The sequence below is a fragment of the Magallana gigas genome, chromosome 10 (genome assembly GCF_963853765.1).
Source record: "Magallana gigas chromosome 10, xbMagGiga1.1, whole genome shotgun sequence".
Taxonomy (NCBI): Eukaryota; Metazoa; Mollusca; class Bivalvia; order Ostreida; family Ostreidae; genus Magallana; species Magallana gigas.
The window spans coordinates 18,928,701-18,951,242 of NC_088862.1; the positions used below are offsets into that span (position 1 = coordinate 18,928,701).

At 34.2% G+C, this 22,542-nt stretch overlaps 2 protein-coding genes across 2 annotated transcripts; one reads left to right on the forward strand and one right to left on the reverse strand.

Moving 5' to 3' along the window:
• Positions 1-7,255: 7,255 nt before the first annotated feature.
• LOC105345772 (adhesion G protein-coupled receptor E1) lies at positions 7,256-12,474 on the reverse strand. The gene is made up of 3 exons (XM_011454062.4): positions 12,174-12,474; positions 11,827-11,943; positions 7,256-7,495 (listed from the first exon to the last, which is right to left on the reverse strand). Exons 1-3 carry the CDS (start codon positions 12,451-12,453, stop codon positions 7,371-7,373), a joined length of 522 nt encoding a protein of 173 aa, XP_011452364.2. The 5' UTR covers positions 12,454-12,474; the 3' UTR covers positions 7,256-7,370.
• Positions 12,475-19,124: 6,650 nt separating this feature from the next.
• LOC109620918 (glycoprotein-N-acetylgalactosamine 3-beta-galactosyltransferase 1) lies at positions 19,125-22,136 on the forward strand. Its single transcript, XM_034452918.2, has 4 exons — positions 19,125-19,221; positions 20,379-20,638; positions 20,870-21,513; positions 21,969-22,136. The coding sequence occupies exons 2-4, from the start codon at positions 20,398-20,400 to the stop codon at positions 22,083-22,085; spliced, it is 1,002 nt and encodes a 333-aa protein (XP_034308809.2). The 5' UTR covers positions 19,125-19,221; positions 20,379-20,397; the 3' UTR covers positions 22,086-22,136.
• The last annotated feature ends 406 nt before the right edge of the window (positions 22,137-22,542 follow it).

Sequence of the window (22,542 nt, forward strand, 5' to 3'; positions counted from 1 at the left end):
GGTATAGGGAGAGCGAACAAAAAACGCAAAAAAAAATATTAGGGAAAACAAACACAAATTTTGAGGAGAACCCTTGCGATTTGGTGCAGATGTACCAATCAGAATGTATTTGGTAGTTACACAAACTTTCTGCGTCCTGTTTATCCGACACACACAAGTTTTTGTGACCAAAACTAGGTAAAAGTAAATCCAAAAAGTAATGCTCACTGTAAATAGCTAACAAGGAGACGTATACATGTACATAAAGTATATATAGTAGCGGAGGATAAATTTTACAAAGACAAAATTAGACCTATACTCCGGAATCTCCAAATACCAACATACATATACTAAGGGACCATATCTTAATCTCGCAAATGTAAGTTACTGGGTTTGGCATGCCTCTTTTTCATTAATATATTCCGTGGGAGCTTTTCGTACGATATTTATTAAAAATGGTTATTATTGTTGAATGCACTCTAAAGTAGTTTGTTTAAATATATACAAGAAATATGTACATGTAATTAACTATTGGGTATATCAATTTCACTGTAAGCACTGCCAGTATCCACTGTTTAAATCCAGTGGGAAACAGTACTGTACCGTATTCCTGTGCAAGGGTTTTGCTGTTTTCCCACCACGGGTCTTGAGAGAATGATGGAATTCTTGACACCTCTTTACAATATTTAGAACCACTAGTAGCCCGTCATTTGTCAACTTAACATGCATGATTTTTCCTCAGTAATATAAAACTGTATAATGGGGATGATGGAATGCATTGTACTATGGTGGGTAACATACATGTACATGTTCCTAAGTCACTTTGATGTTCACTTTGTACAGTGATAATTAAAATATTTGTTATTGTCATAATGAAACTGCATGTATTGTATAAAGCTTTTCAATGTAAATGTATGTCTATTTGCCACTATAACGCACTGAATTGCACATACAATCATAAATTATATAGAAATGACAGTTCATTAACCTTATCTGAAAATCCAGACACAATGTAATAAACTATACTCTGAACTTTGCATTACATTTTTGATGTATATCGATATCTAGTTATATACTGTAGCAACCAAACAGAATATTAACCTATCGATTTCTTCTTTAAAAATATACTTTAATTTTATAAATTTTTCAAGTTATATTTATGAGTATTTTTATTACTTCTTTAAACTCCTAGTATTAGACACTGGAGTATTTTACCTGAGATGGTAGATATGGCTTTCAAAGTACGTAATATATAATTATATACATACGTAGCACCCAATACTTTTTCTGCAGATCGAGCTTTTCTTATTTTTGTTTTAAAATATATTTGGGGAAATTTGATTTTTAAGCATATCCACCCTATTAATAAAATGATAAACTTGATTTTGGTTTTCAAAGGTAAAATTTGGATTAAAGATTCGAATTTGTCACATACACACACACACACACCAACACTCTTTTAAGAAATCGATACACCGTGCTTAGTTGCTCCGCGCGATCTTGATATCATATGTAAAAATATGATCCAATTTGTTTTGTTTTATTGACGAACATCGTTGACTAAACATTTGTGTGGTTATCTTTTAGCTGTCGTAGACTAAACATTTTATGTGTTTAGATTTTAGCTGTCTTGGCTCCTTAAAATTGTGAGAGGTTGATCGCCTAGGATGTCAGCATGACACAAAGTGCACCATTTTTGGTCGGTGCAGCCTTCGGGATGATACTGTATTTTCTACTATTCCCAAATTCGGCCATATTCTTCATCAGATACGAATTCAGCTCTACTCCTAAAGAAAATGGTGTTCAAGAATTACTGGATGAATTCTACAGAGAACATAAACTGGACGTTCAGCGTCTAGAAAGTGAAATGGATTCTAAAACTGACGACAAAAAGGATCTGAAAGGTAAAGGTTCACTGCTTAACAAGGGGACGACTGACTTATGCATGCATTTAATCGCAATGTGTCTATTCCGGCATGACAAAACTACCACGTAAATCTCCTGTCTCTGAAACCGTAATACAAGCTTTCAAAGCTTGTATTACGGTATTAGGAGTCCGAATTTTTAAAGCTATCATGTACATTTTTATTCTGATTCTTGGTAGGAATCCTTAACGTTTTCATACAGAACAGTGTAAAAAATAAATTGAAATTTCGTTAATGAAAACCGAGTATGATACAAGTACGTTCAGGGCGCTCAACAGAACTAGACAAAAAAAAACCCCAGCAAAAACTGGGTACCATTCGTTATCATTGCTTGTATTTAACATATTACAGATAATGATACCATTGAAGAAAACTTTGAGGAGACTGTAAGGGTTCACTGTGTTGTTTTAATCAACGAACATTACGGACTCCGGCTTGCAACCGCTGTAGCGAATACGTGGGCCAAAAGATGTTCCTCTTTAGCCTTTATAGGAAGAGCTCTAAATCAGACTACCCCCTATACCATTATACATTCTAACCATTCCTTTTATACTACAGACTACGATACAAAACAAGTGCTAAGTGAAGCAATATCTTACGTCAAAGACAACTATTTTGTCACACAGGGCTGGTTTCTATTTTCCACAGACACAAATTTTGTTTATTTGGAAAAATTGCGCTTACATCTCTCAAATTGGACTTCTTTACCACGTCCATATGCTGGTAGAATATCCAGATTAGCCAACGGGGTCCAAAGTGGAGGGATATTGTTTAGCAAGGAATCGCTTAGAGCTCTGAAGCTAAGCTCTATTACACCGTGTACAGGGAAAGATACTTATGAGTTAACGAAAGGTCTGTGTCTGTCAATCAATGGACTGATTGACGTGACCCCTGTTGAACTACAAGCAGAGTCCCTTATGAATGTACTACAAGACATACTCTCTAATATGGCAGTCATCGACTTCCCAGGGAAAACCAGTAACTCTACTAGAGAATCAGACACCAAATAAGTCACTGAAATACCAGTAGTATGAAATAGATAATTGTACGATTTTTCTGTCAGTTTCTACTTTTATTACGCAGTTATTAAAAATCATATCAATTGTTTATTGGTTGAAAAATAAAGATGGCTAACACATTAACTATGTTCTTGTTTTATTTTTGAATTAAGACCAAATTTTATATCCTATTCGTACCACAAACTCATTTTCCCTTTTCTATGAAAAATACACACTCACAAAAATCATATGAAATAAGTGAAAGCCGATATCGATTCATTTTGTGAAATTGTATTTTACAGATTATCTGTTGATCAAATAATACATTGGTGTGCCGAGCCGCCTTAATGGATCCTTATCTGGTGAATAATAGTTGAAATATGTTGCAACTTCAACAGCTAAATGATCTTAACATACATGTAACTCCAAGTTTTAAGAATAAAATACATGAAGAGCACAAAGCTGACATGATTTCATATCGTTTAGTTCCTATTTCACAATTGAAAAGCAAAAATAAATGTACCAACGTACATTTGTCGTTATATAGTTGATGGTTAATATTTTCTGTGCACCGTGTTCAGGAAAATTCTGAATTCTTCACTTAATTCAAACCGCTGCAAGGAAAACTACAAAATACTTTGAATTATTGAGCGAAACATGAGGAATCTTCCTTATTCTGAAGTTTTTGCAATATTTGTACTTGGTTATCCGATTAATGTAACAATTACCGTAAATACAATGGATCCGAACCATTTCGTTCGCGGGGGACAATGTTCGTGGGTGACCAACATGTTCGTGGGGATGTAATTTCAATGGTTACCCACGAACATTGGTCCCCCACAAACAGTGATGACGTCACATTAATCTTATCAGTTGCAGAAAACATTTCAAAAGTGTCTTTTACATGTTTGAGCTGAAGACGTCTCTTCGTCGAATTCCTATCTTTTGTCTATATTGGCGAATTGGCTAAACAGTGTCTCATACATACATACGTATACATAACATACATAACCATACATAACAGAGAGCGAGATGAAAGGTCTAAAATTAGATTGAACAGTGTCTGTACATGACCCCTATATAGTAAAAAGACTATTCACTGCATATCTATCAGTAAAGGTTAAAAGGTTTAACCTTTAAAAGGTTGCTGTTTTTTTAGGTCAATACTGTGAATATTGTACTTCTAGGCTAGATAAATCATCGTATTGGTCGAAAAAAAACCAGCAATAGATGTTTCATTACAATGTACTAGATTATGATTCAGCGTCGAACTGATTCGGAGATATCAAATTGAGTGTTATCAAGCGAATCAGCCAATCAGAGAACCAGGAATTAATCAGTCATATAATAAATTCGATTATTAATAACTGTATTAACGGTTCAGAACTTCAGGCACTTGCTTTCATTGGAAATGGCTTGTTTGAAGTGAAATATACACTGATTGCGTAGTCTTAGCTCAAAAGCCAGACAAATCTTGTTGATTTCAATGAGCTATGGCCGAGTGGCCAGCAGTGAAATAGACAGGGCTACGTCACATTGCTGTTTGACACAACTACCCAAAGTCCAAGCTCATGTTAAAATGGTTCTAATAAGATATTTACTCATAAAGAAAACGAAGCTTATGTGTATGGTACGCTATTCATTGTCTGAATATGATAAAACTTGTTAAGCTATCACTGGAAAACGTTTTAAAAAATCTATAAATTGTCTGTTTTAGTCGAGGGGCCTCCAGGAGGGATAATGTTAACGTTCTTTATAATCATATAGGTTGTCAAATGTATAACAATAATGGTCATTTGCAAAAGAGCTCTTACCGATTGTCATCGGCATCGACAAGCAACCATCCTCATAAAAAGCAGATGACTACTAGTATGTCTGATATTTTTTCTGTTAAAAGCACACAATCATCTTTATTTTGTAAACAAACCTGTTTACCTCGTTCTGCAAGCTTCTTTTCTGAAATACTATTCCAGCGCACATGCTCAAATCAATCTCAAACATTAATCGTTTATGAATATGCATAGGTAAATAGCCGTTATTCATTTTCAAATTATGGCTAGTACTTCGTTTAATATATTTATGAAAAAAATTGCAAATTTTGAAGATGGGGGAATAAGATGGCGCAAATGCCCATTCGGTTTAGTAGTGAAATACAATTTTAAATTTATTTTTCCCCAATTAAATCTATTCAAATATATTATAATACAACTTTGCAAAAGCAAAATTTCTAACTATAATCAGTTTTTAATATATTTAACACAAAATAAGAAAAAAAATATTGTCGGAAATTTTGGTGGTATCGAACCCGTAACATAAAAACCCTTGATATAAACGGTTAGCTTATGCCAGGTACTCTAACCACTGAGCCATTTCAGACACAACAAAGGCGGCTTTTTAAATATTATGTGTGACTAAGGTCACGAATTACCGGACGTATTATTTTTTCAATACGTTCAGTTGTTGGGATACAAAATGATATTTTTAATGTATAGTGGGTCATCTCTCCACGTTTTTATTGATTGAAATCGGTTTGTTTTCCATTAGACCTTAATTAAACTATGAGAAAAATATGGAGCACAGACCCACTCTATAAAAGAAAATGCCTTGCGTAAACTTGAAGGTTTTGATACGTATACATGGTATACGCCTGTTTGAGTCGACATATTCCAAGTATTGAACATACCTACAGGTTACAAATCAATGATTCGTTAAATGTATATTGTTTTAAATGATTTTAAAAGAACCCATCAGATTTGTTGATACTTTAATTTTTTTAGTAGCCCGTCCGACCGCGTATGGGCATTTTACACGCCTTATCCACCCATCTTCTTTCTAGAAATTTTCTTTTCCATATATCTAGTCATGCTGACAAAGGGTCTGGTTTTCAACATTCCAAAAAATCCGTTAAAAACGGCATATATACCTTTGAAGATTAGGCGTAAATATAAACAATAAAATGCTTTAATTTTCTTTTATGTTTAGTTTGGGTCAAGAAGGTACAAGCTGCTTGGCTAGATTGCAAAATTTTTTACATAACTCGCTAAAGATTGTCAGGTATTTTTTCTGCACTGCTAGCTACCTTCATACTCGTATGAATCCCCAAAGAAAGAATTCAATTAAAATACATACGACCTAATACATAAAACCATCCCACAATATGCATTTGTAATACATTGAAGCCTATAATGTTATTTGCACTTGAAAATTCTTCAAATTCTCTTGCATTAATGTAAATCATGTTACTCTAGCTTGCTGCCATATTTTTGTCACAAGATGTAGCCTCCACGTTCTTGGAAGGAAGATTTCAAGGTTTTTCATATTTAATCTAATTTTGTGAAGAACTTAACCACCCGTCACCATTTCCAACCAAAATTCTTTCGTAACAAGTTTTGTCGAATCTATCTTGTAAAAGGATGTTTGCGTATAAGGTTTATATAAATGTTACCATAACCTTTCATTAGAGGGGTACCCGGCTTTTCATTAGAACAAAGGACTATATATGACACGGGCATAAAATGACCCCTAAAATGAACAACATCGATCATTTTACTTTGTTTTCTTTGTACAGATATATATGCGATGTTTTGACATAATGTTCATTCTGATTTAAAAGCCCACAATTTAGAAATACATGTCCATGTATGACACCGTAAAGACAACCTTTTACCGCCATTTCTGCATTTTTAGCATAAAACAGCATGTTTTCAAGCAGTTTTTCTTTAAAAAAAATTTCGTGTTCAAGCATGCGCTCTGTATTTCTCATTCATAAAAAGATAAGAAAAAATTTAAATTTTTGACTGATTTTGATTGAAGTATAGAAATAGCATCACTTCTGATGTTATAAACTGCCAAAGAGTGCAAATAAATCAAATAAATAGGTGAAAAATATATTTCACATCAACTCTTCTAAAGATTTACATAACATTTTATTGTACCAGAAACACTTAAAAAATGGCGAATTATGGGGGCCAAATTTAAGTTTAACTCATATCATGTATAGTTCTTTGAAAGAACTTATTACCTCTAGAGAAGATGAAATGTTATGATATTAAAACGCAACACAACGCTGAAAGACGCTGGACGAAATATTGTCCGAAATGATCACTTTTAATAAACGTGAAGCTGTAAACCTTCAGCTCGGGTGAACAAAACAGCTTTTTAATCTTGGGGGCTAATACTTAGACGCCAGTTTTCGAACAATTCTTGTATTCTGATTTTTAAATTCATGTTATATTTTTTTGCATTGGTGACCAATTAAAGCATATGCTTCTTTAATTCAAATAATTTAATTAGAAACGGAATTGCCCGGATTAACAAGGATCCACTGTAGTTGAATAAAAAACAAACCTTCAATACAACGCGTAATTTATTCATCACTCTGAACTGAAGAAGCAAACAAAACACTGGTACATTTCCTGTTTTATTTCATCTGAGGGCACTGATTGAGAGGGTCACCACTGAGAGATTCCTACCCAGACAGAGAGCTGAGAGCTGCCCCGCCGACCCCCAGGAGCACCAGGGCAGCCACCCCGGCGCCAATTAGTGGGATGATATTGGTCAACTGATTTCTCCTTGTCATTCCGTCGCCGGGGACTGTAAAAAAAATGGTGGAAAGTATTTTATACAAGCCAGTGAGTGTCACGTGATTACCATTTTATGACCGACTGACTGTACAATGTGATGTTAGCAGTACATGGTTAGAAATACAACGTGCAAGGCACTATTCTCTGGTAATTCCGTATGGAGGGTAATCGTGTTTAAAAATCCAGACATGTAAACTTGTACATCCGAATATGCAATCGTGTTGATGTGTGAACCTGAGTATGAATATGTGTAATTCTGATCGTGTAACCTATAAAACTCGGGCATAAACATGTGTAAGATCTGACTCAGTTCCTTCGCATGATGCACATTTTGCAACCTTATTGTTTACATTAGTTAATTAAACCTTCAACTTTGCACACTTTCAATCCGTAGTTTCTGCAATTGTAACTTCAGGCTCGGCAATAGCACATCTGACATGATACAAATTGACAAATGTGAAGTCTACAAGTTTGTCGAATTTTGACATGACCTTATATGGAAACAGTGACGTCACTGATAGAAAAAGGCTAGCTGCAGGTAAAGGCATGCCGTAATCGCTGGAATAGGGACGGAATAAATAAAAAAAAATATATTAATAGGTATAATCATATTATCTCTGGATAACAACATTTCATAGAGTATTATTTTTCGGAAAATTAAATTATGAGATTGGTGTACATTTTATCAAGAGAATGTATAAAAGATGCGAGTAAAGAATTCGATCGGCTTCAGATATCCTCTTAGAACTGAAAAAAATTACATTTAATGACTTTGTTTGAATACACGTGTAGAAAGATATATACGCATTTTTATTCATAGGCGTCGGAACCGGGAGGGGTGGGGGGGGGGGGAGGGTAGGAGGGGGCTTAGCCCCCCCCCCCCCCCCCACTTTTTTTGCCAAGTAAGACCTAACCATTAGGAACATAGTAACAGGGATATTGAAAATTAGAGTCATAGTAGGTATACTAGCACCCCCCCCCCCCCCCACCACCACCACCACGGATTAGGAATTTCATGATTTGGGGGAAAAATTGGGCAGGTAAGATTGGAGTTATTGATATACCCTCCCCAACGGATTAGAACTTTCATGCATATGGGAATTCTTGTCAATATTTTTTATGATTAGTTTAGCCCCCCCCCCCTTTCAATTTGCTTCCGACGCCACTGTTATTAGAGTACATGCAACAAATTGTTAAAGTATAGGCCTCGGCTGAATTAAGAAAATATCTCCAAATGCATCATTATCGCTACCACAAAGTTGTGACAAGACCTCCCTCCCCCACACCCCCGCGAAAAATTACACGGGGTCGGCCAGCTGAGTTGCAAAGTTATCGATAAGAAAAACAAACTATTTAAAGACATTGGTTTTGAGATTGTGATTAATATGAGACATAAGAAGCGACACCCTCTTTAAAAAAATGAATAAAAATTCTAAAGATAAGGTTAACTGTCGTGAAATTAAAATATGTATATGTATTATTCTAAGAAATGTTTCTTTGCATTGTCGGCAATATGTAGGGAAAAAAGCATATCATGCAGGTGAAAATTGACATTTTTTTTATTATTTCAAGCAATTATTACGGGATATGAGTATGACGTCCTGAATGTCGGTTCAATACAGACTCACTTTGTGAAGTTGGTTGATAAAACTTTTCTGGAGAGCTATTATAATACAGCTTTACAGCCACTTGTGAACTAGCTGCAGGTCTGTAGCTCCCGGTCTAAGAATATAGATGGACGATCTGGGAGCTACAGTGCCTCCCATAGTAAAACTTCAATTTACGGCGCACAAAAAATACGCGCTAGTTTTATATTATTATTGAAGATTGTGTTATTATTTATCTTTCACTTACACAACAACAAAGAATATAAATACATGTAAAGTAACATAAATTTTTCCGCGAAAAATTACCAAATCCTTGCAGGTCGTTTATTCTAACTAATTCAGAAAAATAACAAGAGTAAAAATGGGGTACTCTATATGCAATGTTTTTGCCCCAAAATGACTAAGTTCAACAGTTGATGTTTTTTCATGAATTATTAGTAATCAAAATCCTAGCAATTTGCATACCTCTGATGTATATGTATAAATGATCTGCAAAAGAACAACTTCCTATCTTGAAAACTGTTCGAGGAGTTATCGGTTCAATAAGGGTACCTTTTTGACAGCCACTCGCCCGCCTGCAATTTTTACTATTTCAATAATCGGAAACCCGGTTAAAAATTCTCTCTCAAAATTCTTAGAATTCAGAAGCAATGGAGTTACATGGGACCTCACGGCGGTCTTCGAACACCATGCCACTCAAAATATATTTACCCCCTTAGGAAATTTCTTGATCCGTCTCATTTCTAGAAAAGAGTAAGCATTTACTTATATTCCAGTTTAAATTACATGTCATTTTTTTTTTTAGAGAAATAAGATATTAGGCATTTCCTTTTATAATACGATGAGATTTGTATTTATACGGAAATTAGCTCATTCGTCACATCGGCAACGATTTTTTTTCTACATGAACCTCTTCCTGTTTGGTCCAGCTTCAATCATACCTCAATTTTTTTCTAAAAATAATACCGGTGTTTTCGATAGAAAAGTTTTCGTTCATTAAAAGCTTATTGCAACAGTTAAGCTGAATATTATGTTTATTTTTTCGTTCATTCCGGCGGTTACGGCATGCCTTTTCCCGCAGCAAGGCAGTTGCCATATAAGGTCATGTCAAAATTCGACAAACTTGTAGACTTTACATTTGTCAATTTGTATCATGTCAGATGTGCTATTGCCGAGCCTGAAGTTACAATTGCAGAAACTACGGATTGAAAGTGTGCAAAGTTGAAGGTTTAATTAACTAATGTAAACAATAAAGTTGCAAGATGTGCATCATGCGAAGGAACTGAGTCAAATCTTACACGTGTTTATGCCCGAGTTTTATAGGTTACACGATCAGAATTACACATATTCATACTCAGGCTCACACATCAACACGATTGCATATTCGGATGTACAAGTTTACATGTCTGGATTTTTGAACACGATTACCCTCCATAATTCCGAGACCTTCAAATATTTATATGAAGTCAGCAAAGTTCGAACCATTTTAAAATCAATTCTAACACTCATGGGAGTTTTTTAAAAAGATCAGGCTGGAAAATAATGCAACGATAAACAAAAATGTGTTTTGGAATTGAACCAAGTAAGGGATGTAATCTTATAGTAATACATACTAATCACAATACCGCACATAGTCCTTTTTTAAAGGCAAATAAGCTACATCTGTATCATTATTATGTACCCATAGTCCATTAATCGAAAGTTTTTTGATTTATTTAAATCCGCACGCCCTATTCAATTAAATAACGCTACTGTCACATTCATTGTGTCTTCGTAATAAAATTCTTAAAAAATATATATATATATATATAATTATATGAAATGGTTGAATTTGATTTCAAATAAATTCATAATTATTTAATCTTGATATTCATTAGTAAATGGCTTTTCCCTTTTTCTTCTGACGCTAACACATAATAGAACTAAATATCTTTTAAGGCAACTCAAATCTATCTTGTCCTTGATGTCTCTAAAGCCATTGTCCCGTCCCAAATTAACAATCAAAGTTTAATGTTCGTACAAACAAACGCCTTGAGCTATAGTTGATGCAATTAATTTTTTATTATTTTTTATTTAATTAATTTCTTGTACAAAGATCTAATTCAATAATTAAACCGATTTGTAACTTTGAAAGGAAAATCAAATTGGTCTCCACAACTGCATTATTTAATATGCATATTAAATGTTTTTATTCCAAACTATATTTTGATCTACAAAATCAAGAGATCTCTGACCCTATTAGCAGCTCAAATATACATATAGGACTGCGATGAAAAGACTGCAACTATCAATACGGATCAAAATGCCGAGAAAAGAAAAATGCTATTTTCATTCATAATTTCATAACCAAAAAATTGTTGCGTTAAGAAAATGATAATGTTATTTATTTTAAAAGTAAATTTTATTTGTTGATCGTTGTGACCTAGGGAGAGTCGAGAACTCCAGTACTCATTGACATCCCTAATTATAAGCTACCTGCATTGAGTATTTTGAGCTATCTTCAATATGCATTTAAACTTGAAAGCTATCTTCATTACGTATTGTAAACCATCTTCATCATGTATTTAAAGCTAACTTCATTACGAATTGTAAGCTATCTTTATAACATATTGTAAGCTATCTTCGTTACGTTCTATAAGCTGTCTTCATTACAAATTGTAAGCTATCTTCATTCCGAACTGTAAGCTATCTTCATTGTGTATTGTGTGAGAACATTGCATTGTAAGCTGCTTACTTTCACATCTCTCTCCGTAATATCCGTTAGTACATCTGCAGTAGTAGCGTCCCTGCATTTCCTCACAGTAGCCGTAGCGCCCACAGTCATTGTTGAACTGGTTACAGGAGTAAGTATCTACCGAACACACAGGTATGGACAGTCAATATTACTGACATGAAGACAGTGTGTGTATACACACACACACACACACACACAAATTAATTTAGAAATGTTGCATACATGTACTTAATAGGTCACTAAGTAAAAAAAAGCAGAACATTAATGTTAATTTTGATAGGATAGTAGTTTGACAAGTCTGAGAGAGTTTTACGCCAGTCTTGTAGGTCTTGTAGGTGTGGTTATACCTCTAGATCTGCAGCTGATCTCCCGATCGTCAAACCGGTCCAGGTCCAGGGTGAGTTCAGTGTCCCCATAGTACGGGTAATACCCCGTGTCACAGCGACATCTACCGTAGTCCGCGCCACCGTTACTGAAATAATCGCCCCTGTCGTCTACACATCTAGAATACCGGGGACAATCATTGTCGTCTCGGCATTCGTAGAATCGTGATGACTGCGACAATGTGTAATGAAATTGGATGCAAAGAGCAACCGTTAGGAATAGAAAGAAATGCGCGCGCATCATGGTACAAGGACTCTACCAGATGTTGCGAAAAGAAAGGGGAGGTTGAGGTATAAATACAGCAGAGAATCAGCACGTGATCTACCACCACAAATGCGTGATCTCGTTTTGGCGAATAGAGATGGAGCTAAGGAGAAAACTAACAGCGTAAAAAATACAAACAAGTGCGTAGTGGTTATACATGTAAGTCAATGTCCCTGATTTCCACCCAATGAGATGGGACACCTTGTTGTGCCGTATGTTAAATAAAACAGGAGAAAAGTTATAGATTTTTCTTGGAGAGGATATCGGACGACGTTTTGTACATTCTTTACCATTGTTGACTAAAATTAAATTTGAATTGCTTGGTTTATTGCTTACATGTATATACTAATACGCCTACAACTTACTGAAAATAATAAGAATAGCAATATATATAGCTAGCTATTTTGGAACATACTGGGGTTTTTTGCGTGTCAAGGTGTTCAAAATAATGCATAAATGTGTGTATTCGTGTGACACATGTATATACGATTCTTAAATATAACAGTATTTCAGTTTTGATAAATTAATCGTGGCAACATAATATAAGAGGTAACAAAATGCCTAGATGGTATGTAAATACAGTGAATTTCAAGCAACTAGTATAGAACCATTTTAACAGGAGCTTGGACTTTGGGTAGTTGTGTCAAACAGCAGTGTGACGTAGACCTGTCTATTTCACTGCTGGCCACTCAGCCATGGCTGTTTGAAATCAACAAGATTTGTCTGGCTTTTGAGGTAAGGCTACGCAATCGGTGTATATTTCGCTTGAAACCAGCGTCATTTTAACTTGCTTTGACGCAAGAAATAGATAGTTACATCATACTGAAAGTCCAAGGACTTGTTAAAATGGTTCTATTTGGTATGATGGCAATTAGTTAACAATGCAACAATGACAATGCAACTTTGATACATTACAGAACAGTGTAGGTAAAAAATACAGATGTACATGATGTACAAACTAGATAATGATGGAAAATATTACAATATATACATGTAACACAGTGCAAATGATTTTGACTCTCAAGGTGTCAAGTGTGACTAAATAAGTATAAATGTAGTTAGTATGATAGGGTGATATGCATAATAGTGTACCAAGAAGCATACCGCTTACCTAAAAAGGCAAGGAAAGCATTATCTCTTATAATTACCGGAAAGTAAAAGCGTAATTTTATTGGAGACTGACTCAATACATTTGAATAGAACACTACACCAGAATCTCTCTCTCTCTCTCTCTCTCTCTCTCTCTCTCTCTCTCTCTCTCTCTCCTTGGCAAACTGATCACTGACTTATTATTCCGTTATGTGCGGGCTATGACTGGAGGGGGTGATTCCGATGTCCTTTAATTGACGCTTTACTTCATATCATAAACAAGGCCATTTACATAAAAAATAAACAGCCATCTTACCAATTCAAGGTAGGCCGGGCTACAAAATAAGACTTTATTGACATTACGAAGAACCACTGCAGTATGACTTTTTTTGCTTTCAATATACTAGCATCAATAATACTTTATTAATTGAATAACTAAATACATGAATTATTTCTAAATTGTGTCAAATAAATGTAGGCCTCATCTGCTGCATGTACACGTAAAAGTATATATATATATATATATATATATATATATATATATATATATATATATATATATATATATATATATATATATATATATATATATATATATATATATATATGTATGATTGATTATCTCTGTAAGTTCAAGTTCATTTATTTCACTCATAACATATAATGTTACATAAGGTGCAGAAGAATTATAGACAAAAGTATAAGAAAAGCAGGATTTACAACAAAGAAACAGAATAAAGTTAACAATGAATTTGTTATAGTTAGGTAGGATGACCGACCAATTCAAATATTTTTCTAATTAAAGTACACATTTTCATAAGTATTTCATGATTTGAAGATGACATAAGTGTTCTAAATTTTAAGATGTTTGGATTTTTAAGATAATAATTACAAAACAATTTTTTCCTTACATGTGACAGTGCACTACATTCTAAAACATAATGGAATTTAGAAATAACACCTTATTCCGCGTGTATACAAACTCAGTCATGCAAATATAATTTTCTTACATGAATTTATAATTATTGTCCTTGTAATGAGAGATCGACTCAAACTTCACTGGAATTACATGTACATTGTATTTATAATTATTGTCCTTGTAATGATAAACTCTGCCTCTTGTTATGACTCCTTGTGTAGAGCATTAAAAATATACAAAAGCTCAGCATTGTGAGCATAACAGGGGCTGGATGGTCGCAGCCATTTTTAGACCATATTGATCTCTTTAAGAAGAAGAGTGTTGTATAAAGATATAGGAAAATGTGCAAAATTTTAAAGCTAAACAAAATATTTGAAAATTTTCTATACTTAAAATTTTGTTACAAATTTAAAAATTAATATCTCAAAATCTCATGTAAATCTTATGACAAGTTTGTTGACCACCCAGCCTCCTTAAGAAATTGAAAATAAAAAAATTTGATTCCATGTAATAATATAATTTAAATGTTAATTTAATAATCATAAGACCCAATTTTGAAAAAAAATCAAAATATCTTATATAATGATTGGTTATCTAATCATTAAAAATTATATCATTTTATAGTAGTACAAATGCGTCTGTTAGTGGATCGATTCTGACTAATTATTCAAGGTACTACGTACACCGGTAATCGACCAATCAAAATCAACTGATAAATTGTACTTCATGTAAAAAATTAGCTGTTATAAATAACTTATGTAAATTTTCTATATTATAAGAGAGTCAATGCTCCAGGTTGATGTGCACAGTATACACTTTTGCTTTTAGCATAATATTGAATGTATTTATATTTTCTCTATGTTGTTTTATACAATATGAGAATAGATAAAATTAAATGAATGTCGAATAATTTGTTTTCCTTGACTGAATTTTAACATTTTCCTTAAATCAGATTAAAAAGTATTTGTACAACTGAGAGGGATATTCAATGTATTTTGCAGGCACGTAGCAACGGGGGGGGGGGGGGGGGGCACTTTTTGTGCAGCAAAGATTTTTCGAAAGTTCACATACAAAAAATTGAATTAACATGGAGTTGCCCCCCCCCCCCCCCCCCCCACCACTTTTATGGGACCATGTAAAAAATTGAATTGAAAATAAGGAAAATAATAGTGAAATTGAAGCTAAAAGGTATACTACTACCCCCCCCCCCCCCCCCACACACACACACACACGGATAGGGATTTTCAGGATTTTTGGAAAGTAACCTTTTTTCCTTTTTTTTTTCTTGTCAAGATTTTTTGGACGAGTCTGCCCCCCATCCCCCACCCCCACTTTTTCAAAAACGATGCTACGTGCCTGTTTTGTTAGATTAGAGACTTACTACTTCTTTCAAGGCTCATGCAGCGGCTTCCAGGGGAGTGTGCAGTCTGTTTACATACAAACGGAAAACGCGTAGTTTGTGGGTAGACCTGTTTGGAGCTAGATATTTTGAGAAAATGCACTATCGCGTGCCGTTTTTTTGGTGTTCGCTGGTGTTAGATTGGTGAAGATAGGTAACAAATTACATTTTCTCGGACTATTTTGTCAAGAAAAAAAAAATGGATTTTAAAGAATTTCCCCTCTATATGTTATATAGTGAAAACAGACCAAAAAAAAATGTATCGAAAGGGCGATAACTCTAAAATACCTGAAGTGACTAGTCGGAATGCGGTGCTAAGTTTCACAAGCATAGACACCTTCTGACTTAGGGTACAGATCCCCCCCCCCCCAACCATTCCACGTCCTCAATATCATTTCAAAGATAATTAAAATATGGGGTCCGACTCACATTTGTTTATGGTTTAGTTATTGAAAATGTAAAATACTGTTAGTGTAGTCATATCAATATTGCAAGAACGTGTACACTGATAAACATTACATGCAACCTATTGTTATTAGAGTTCATATACATAATTATATGATTAGATGAACACCATTTCTTAGCAGTAAAATCAAGACAGTATGCTATAGTCTCTAATAGTTCGTCAAACTTAAGAAATAATGCAAAATGATTGGTCGCACACGTATGCTGGTCTGGTCTAAAAACGTTCTACGTTATAGAAAAGAAAATTAAAACCAATTTAACAAGACCTTGGACTTTCGGCTGGACGTAGCTATCTATTTCTTGCGTCAAAACAAGTTAGAAATGACGCGGTTTCAATCGAAATATGCACCAATTGCGTAGTCTTAGCTCAAAAGCCAGACAAATCTTGTTGATTTCAAAGAGCCATGTAGTGAAATAGACAGGTCTACGTCACAATGCTGTTTGACACAGCTGCCCAAAGTCCAAGCTCTTGTTAAAATGGTTCTAAAAAGTTGTAGAATTTGAATTGTTGAAAAAATGAAGAAAAATTGAGAGTTTGGCCTTTTAATATTGATATTATATCTAAAGAAGACACTTTATAGATTCTTAAATAAGTTTGGTGTGGAAATCGCTGTAAAAAATGTCACTTGTAAAGAAAAGGTTATTAAGCCAGATTCTGGGTTTAAACATTTTTTCATGTTTGATTACAAAAGTTCGATAATAAAATCAGGTACATAATGATTTATGATGAAGCTTGTGTTATTTCTTACAACACGTTTCTTTTTTTATAAAGAATTGAAAACATGTCATGAAAGAGCTGGCTATTTCAGCTTGCTGTAGGTAACACGTTGTGTTCTCAATAATTATCACGTCCGCCATACTTACTCACAAGGATTAGTGTGAAATGCGCCTATATTATTTGGATCTTTGGAAAAAAAATGCAGATTACAAAAATCGAACAGAGGGTCAAGACACAGCTTGTCCCATTAAGATATAGTGTTTGTAAGAAATATTTTCTTTGAGTTGTCCGCTTTTTAGATGTAAAAGGTCAAGGGCCTTGCAAAGCATCAACAGACTTGGTTTTTTATAATCACAGTGATTTCCAGTTATAGTGACTACAAAGAGCAGGACCAAGGCAGACCAAACGATGTCAATATAAACTAAAATAGAGTTTTTAAAATAAGAAAATTCAATCGTCTTCATTGTCCGTTGACGATTTCCATGTCCAACAAGATTTTGCATTTTATCTGCAATGCTCATTGCCTTTGTGCTTCATGAACACTAACAGTGTATTTTATTGTTTAAATGAACGGTAACTCTATTCTAAGTATGATCTAACAAGGAAACGTCCATTATTTGATAATAAGTTTTTATTTAAATTTATTGCATTTCATTGTAAAACATTTGAGAATTTTATCCTTTAAATAACCGAATACAATTAAGTATGCATTAAAGTTGATTGATTTCCACATCTACGCCATCAAGCTCCTGTTTGTACGCGTATTACATGTATACACAACACAATAAAATAAAATAATGCCATCACCAAACCGCCTCGTAATTGTAAGGAGATTGATCTTTTGTATTTAAAGTAGTCCGAGTATCGCACTACGTCATAATACGGAATTTACAATATTGGTTCGACTTTTACAAAGCGTTTTTGATACCCGGTATTGATTTTGCTCTACATCGCTGTTGTAAGCAATGGCAATAATAAGCAATTAGAACAGTAATATATGTATTCTATGAGAGATAGAAATGATACATGTTGAGAAACTCGATTCTGTTTAAGTAAAATGAAAAACGAAGTTTCTGATTAACCAGGATCTCAGGTATGCTTATATCTTCTTTATTTTGACCCCCCCCCCCCCCCCCCCCCGAATTTTTCTTTTTCTTTTACTAAAACCGGTTTAAATTTAGAGACAGAAGCTATTTCGATTTTAATCAATCGTCAATTAATTAATGTTTAAATGACATCTAACATTGTTGACAGATATAGGCAGAAAACTGTAGCAAAATGTGATTTTTACGGATTTTTTCGTCAGGGACTACTTGGTTTAGATCTTATAGCGTGAAAAGTAATCCGTCAACATATCATTTAATTTACAAAATCTTTTTTCTAAGATGTCAATCTATAGAATAAACACCATGAATTTAAGTTTGAGTCCATAAAATAGTAAAAAAATTACCAAACGCGATACTAGCATTGCATTTTTTGTATTCTATTTTGATACATCAGGTCCATAAAGCGTACTTACTTACAAAAATTTGCGCAAAATTATTGATGAGATATGGCTTAAATAAATATTTATACTATATTTTGTATGTTCAGTTCTAATTTTCCCAAAATTGGTAATTATTTTTAGGAAAAACGGACGTCTGGCAAATTTCATAATTGTCAATAATTTTCGCAAGGGGGTACACCCGTCTGAGAGGTGATAACAAACAAACTAGCATGTAAACATACATATTTTCTTTTGTATATGTATTGCTAGAATGTATATTTATCATTTAAAGCTAAGCTTTTAATGATTGAGCCCATTTAGTGCCGAGTATAGGTCTACCTTAAGCCATGTCCTCTCTACAGTAGGGATGTTTATTCATTCAACAACAAAAGAAGAAGAAGCAAAAAACGATTTACACAATTCTCACGTTTGCTGCACTATCAAAATTCTGTACTATATGTAATAAAAGCATAATTTTTACATTATATTATAAAAGCCTCTCGTTGTTACGAATGCAAGGTACATGTAATGTTTCTCAATATCATACCTCTGTATATGACTATACATAGTATTCCGGATCGATTGGAGGGTCGCTCATCCATATCAGTCGTTGAATAACGACACGAGAGGAGACCCCCAACACAAGGCTCTCACTTCTGATTCGTACAAATGTAAGTGATATTTTCTCAAGCAGTAACCCTTGTTGTATAGACATTTTACATCTCTTTACATCTCTTATACATTTTATGAATGAATGCAATAACTGCAGAATTTATTCGAAGCGGCTTATAAATAAAGCAGATGCGTATGCGATAAGCGTACAATGTAACAACAGAAATCGAAAACTAATCGAAAATTTACAGTGTATATAGCACAATAGATGATAGCCCGCGCAAGCGCGGGAATTAACACTTTACATGTACTATTTCCACAGACATTAAACTTCTGGAGTTGTCACCACACTTGCATCTAAAATTCCCCATTAGCTCCGTAATTTTAAAAAGCATGCAACTGCTGTCAACATTCATCGTTTGAAGTATCAGCATATAAGTGTAAAAATATTATCACGTAAGGCAAACTTCGAAATAATTAACATTACATATAAATTATCAAAGAAACATGAATGCTTTTCACGTAAGGCGTTTCAGGCGTTCCATTAATACATAATTTATCTTTTGGGAGTTGATTTTAATCAACTCTCGTATGCAGTTACTCGGACAAACCGAAAGTGAAACAGTGTTTGGACCTCAGCACAAATCATTGCTGCCTACAAGACTTAGTTCTTGAAAATAATTGCTAAATTCGATGTAATGTATGCTAAAGCATTGTTTTTCAAGGAAACTTATTTATAAATACCTTGCATTGAAAATAGTCAGATTTTAAATGGTACGAACAATTTAAATATTTTTTGTAGTCGTGTGTATTCCTACGCCAGAGTTTATTATAGTCTCGTTCAACTCGACGCTCGGCTGCCTCCGTAAATCCTTGTGGGAGATTTACGGTGTCAGCCGAGCGTTTATTTGAACGAGACTAGAGTTCAATATTGTTTGGATCCATACAATTTTCGAGAAATATTTCTATTATTGATACATAGTTTGATTGAATTAATCTTATCTTTAAATATTGTTTAACATGATTCATATGGAGGTTTCTTGACATTCTTGTCGAAAAAAAAGTCCAAAAATTCATATTATAAAATTGTGCGTAATTCAAATTAGAAACTACATGTACTTGTCATGCAAAATAACATATCATTGATTTTGAAATAAATAAGCATCGACAAAATCAACTCCTGTCAGTTCTTCAGTACTTTGATTTTTAACTTCAGTATCAGGAGCAGGCTGAACATGCACCATGGTATACAATGTGCACCTTTTTTTGCCGGTGTTGCCTTGGGGATGGTCCTCTACTATGTACTATTTCCTCACCCACTAATAATTCACATCGGGGGTACATCTGAGTATATCCGTGAGGATGAGGCCATTCAAAGATTGCTAGATACATTCTATACGGAGCAAGAAGTGGATCGACGTCATCTGAGAGATCAAGTCGAAGTAGTCACAACTCAGAATGAAAAGATTTTGAAAAGTATTGGTTCCATGCTCTTAATCAAACGCTTCATGGTGAATTCAGTTCTGTGAATATAAAAGAGTGTTCGATGGTCGCGGACATTTGTAGACTAGCTGTAGCGATCACCTTTAAAAAGAATCTTATTTATTGTAAAAAAAAAAATTATCAAGAGAAAATAATTACAGTTATTCCATCAAAGTATTAAGTCTGTTAATTGAAAATTGATTACTGTACATGTATTCTTTCTAGTGGCAAACAATAATACTACAATCAGAAGAGACGTGGAAGATCAAGTAGGAATTCACTGTGTTGTTTTCATCAACGAACATTACGGACTCCGGCTTGCAACCGCTGTAGCGAATACGTGGGGCAAACGATGCTCCTCTTTAGCCTTTATAGGAAGAGCTCTAAATCAGACTACCCCCTATACCATTATACATTCTAACCATTCCTTTTATACCTCCATATCCGATGCCCAGAAAGTGATGAGTGAAGCAATTCTATACATTAAAAACAAAACATTCCAAAGCAATGACTGGTTTCTATTTTCTACGGATACAACATTTGTAATTTTGGAAAATCTACGCCTTTTTCTTTTGAATCATACTTCATTGAAGCCAATTTATGCCGGTGAAATTTCGAAAAAGGCCAGTGGATTCATAAGACCGTTTCAAAGTGGAGGGATAGTGTTCAGCAAGGAATCGCTCAGAGCTCTGAACCTAAGTTCCATCACATCGTGTACAGAGGAAGAGACCTATGAGTTAACGAAAGGTCTGTGTCTGTCAATCAATGGACTGATTGACGTGACCCCAATTGGTCCTCACGGACAGTCTCTGATGAATCTACTCCCAGTTAAACTACTTATGAGAACAAAGGTTTCCCAGGAAGAACAGGTAGGTAGAATGGTTTGAAACTAAAATGAAAACACTGACTATTGTAGATACTGAATACAAAGATGAATTAAGCGCTGTTCACAGCCTTTTCTGCTTTTTCGGTTTGATATTTGGTCTATATATATATACTGTATAAATCTGTACCAAAAAGATATAAACTGTCAAACACAGTTAAATAGGGGGGGGGGGGGGTATTCACTCCTAGTATGATAAAAAAAAATTGATGATGTTATAGTGCAAATAAAATTAACATAGACAAGTTAAACCTTAAAAAAGCAACAACTTGTAATTTAACAGTTCAAAGAATAATGACAAAAATTGCATTTTAAGATAAGAATGAAAATTGGAGACTTGACACCTTTTAAATTACTACATGAATCAAACAAGAACAAGTATGGCTATAATCATTGCATACAATTGCAAACTTTGACTTAAATTTGTTTCTTTTATTTCAGGTTTCTCCAAGCCCTTACACTGTCTCCGTGCGATTTCTTTCTAGTCAAAATATGTATTCGTATGAAATGCTTGTGTATAACTTGAATCCTTACGGAATCAATAAAATGTACATGTAATTATTAAAGTGTAGAAAATTCTGTAGAATTGGGGTTAAAAAAAATTTTACCCGTAAAGGTGAATATATCAAATAAAGTTATGTTTAATAATTTGTCATCTTTCCTTTAAAATATATTATTATACTTTCATGTTAAATACTGAAATCTGATTGGTTTAGACGAAGTTGGCAATCCGTTCTATTACCATCGGCGTTAGCTTGGCAACGGGTAATACAACGAATTGTTACATGCGCGTAAATTATGCGCGTACGGTTCGCCGTAGAATTCACTTTAATTTTCAATGTTTACAGATAACACGTACACATGCACCTTACTATATAACAGCCGCTGTAAAATCAGAACGGAGAAGGCATAAGGAAAAAACAGTTCCAGCTGCCAAGTGCTGAACAGATTTCTTGATACAGTTGCAGATCACGCTTTAACCAGTTTGTGCTTGGGTTACAATAAACTTGTGTGG

What these genes read in the sequence shown, in the direction of transcription:
- LOC105345772 (XM_011454062.4), bottom strand. Translation starts at nt 12,453, where the DNA reads ATGATGCGCGCGCATTTCTTTCTATTCCTAACGGTTGCTCTTTGCATC. An exon ending in GATCAGCTGCAGATCTAGAG is followed by an intron (nt 11,944 to 12,173) that starts GTATAACCACAC and finishes TGTGTTCGGTAG; the next exon opens with ATACTTACTCCTGTAACCAG. An exon ending in TTACGGAGAGAGATGTGAAA is followed by an intron (nt 7,496 to 11,826) that starts GTAAGCAGCTTA and finishes TTTTTTTTACAG; the next exon opens with TCCCCGGCGACGGAATGACA.
- LOC109620918 (XM_034452918.2), top strand. Translation starts at nt 20,398, where the DNA reads ATGCACCATGGTATACAATGTGCACCTTTTTTTGCCGGTGTTGCCTTG. An exon ending in GAATGAAAAGATTTTGAAAA is followed by an intron (nt 20,639 to 20,869) that starts GTATTGGTTCCA and finishes TATTCTTTCTAG; the next exon opens with TGGCAAACAATAATACTACA. An exon ending in AGGTTTCCCAGGAAGAACAG is followed by an intron (nt 21,514 to 21,968) that starts GTAGGTAGAATG and finishes CTTTTATTTCAG; the next exon opens with GTTTCTCCAAGCCCTTACAC.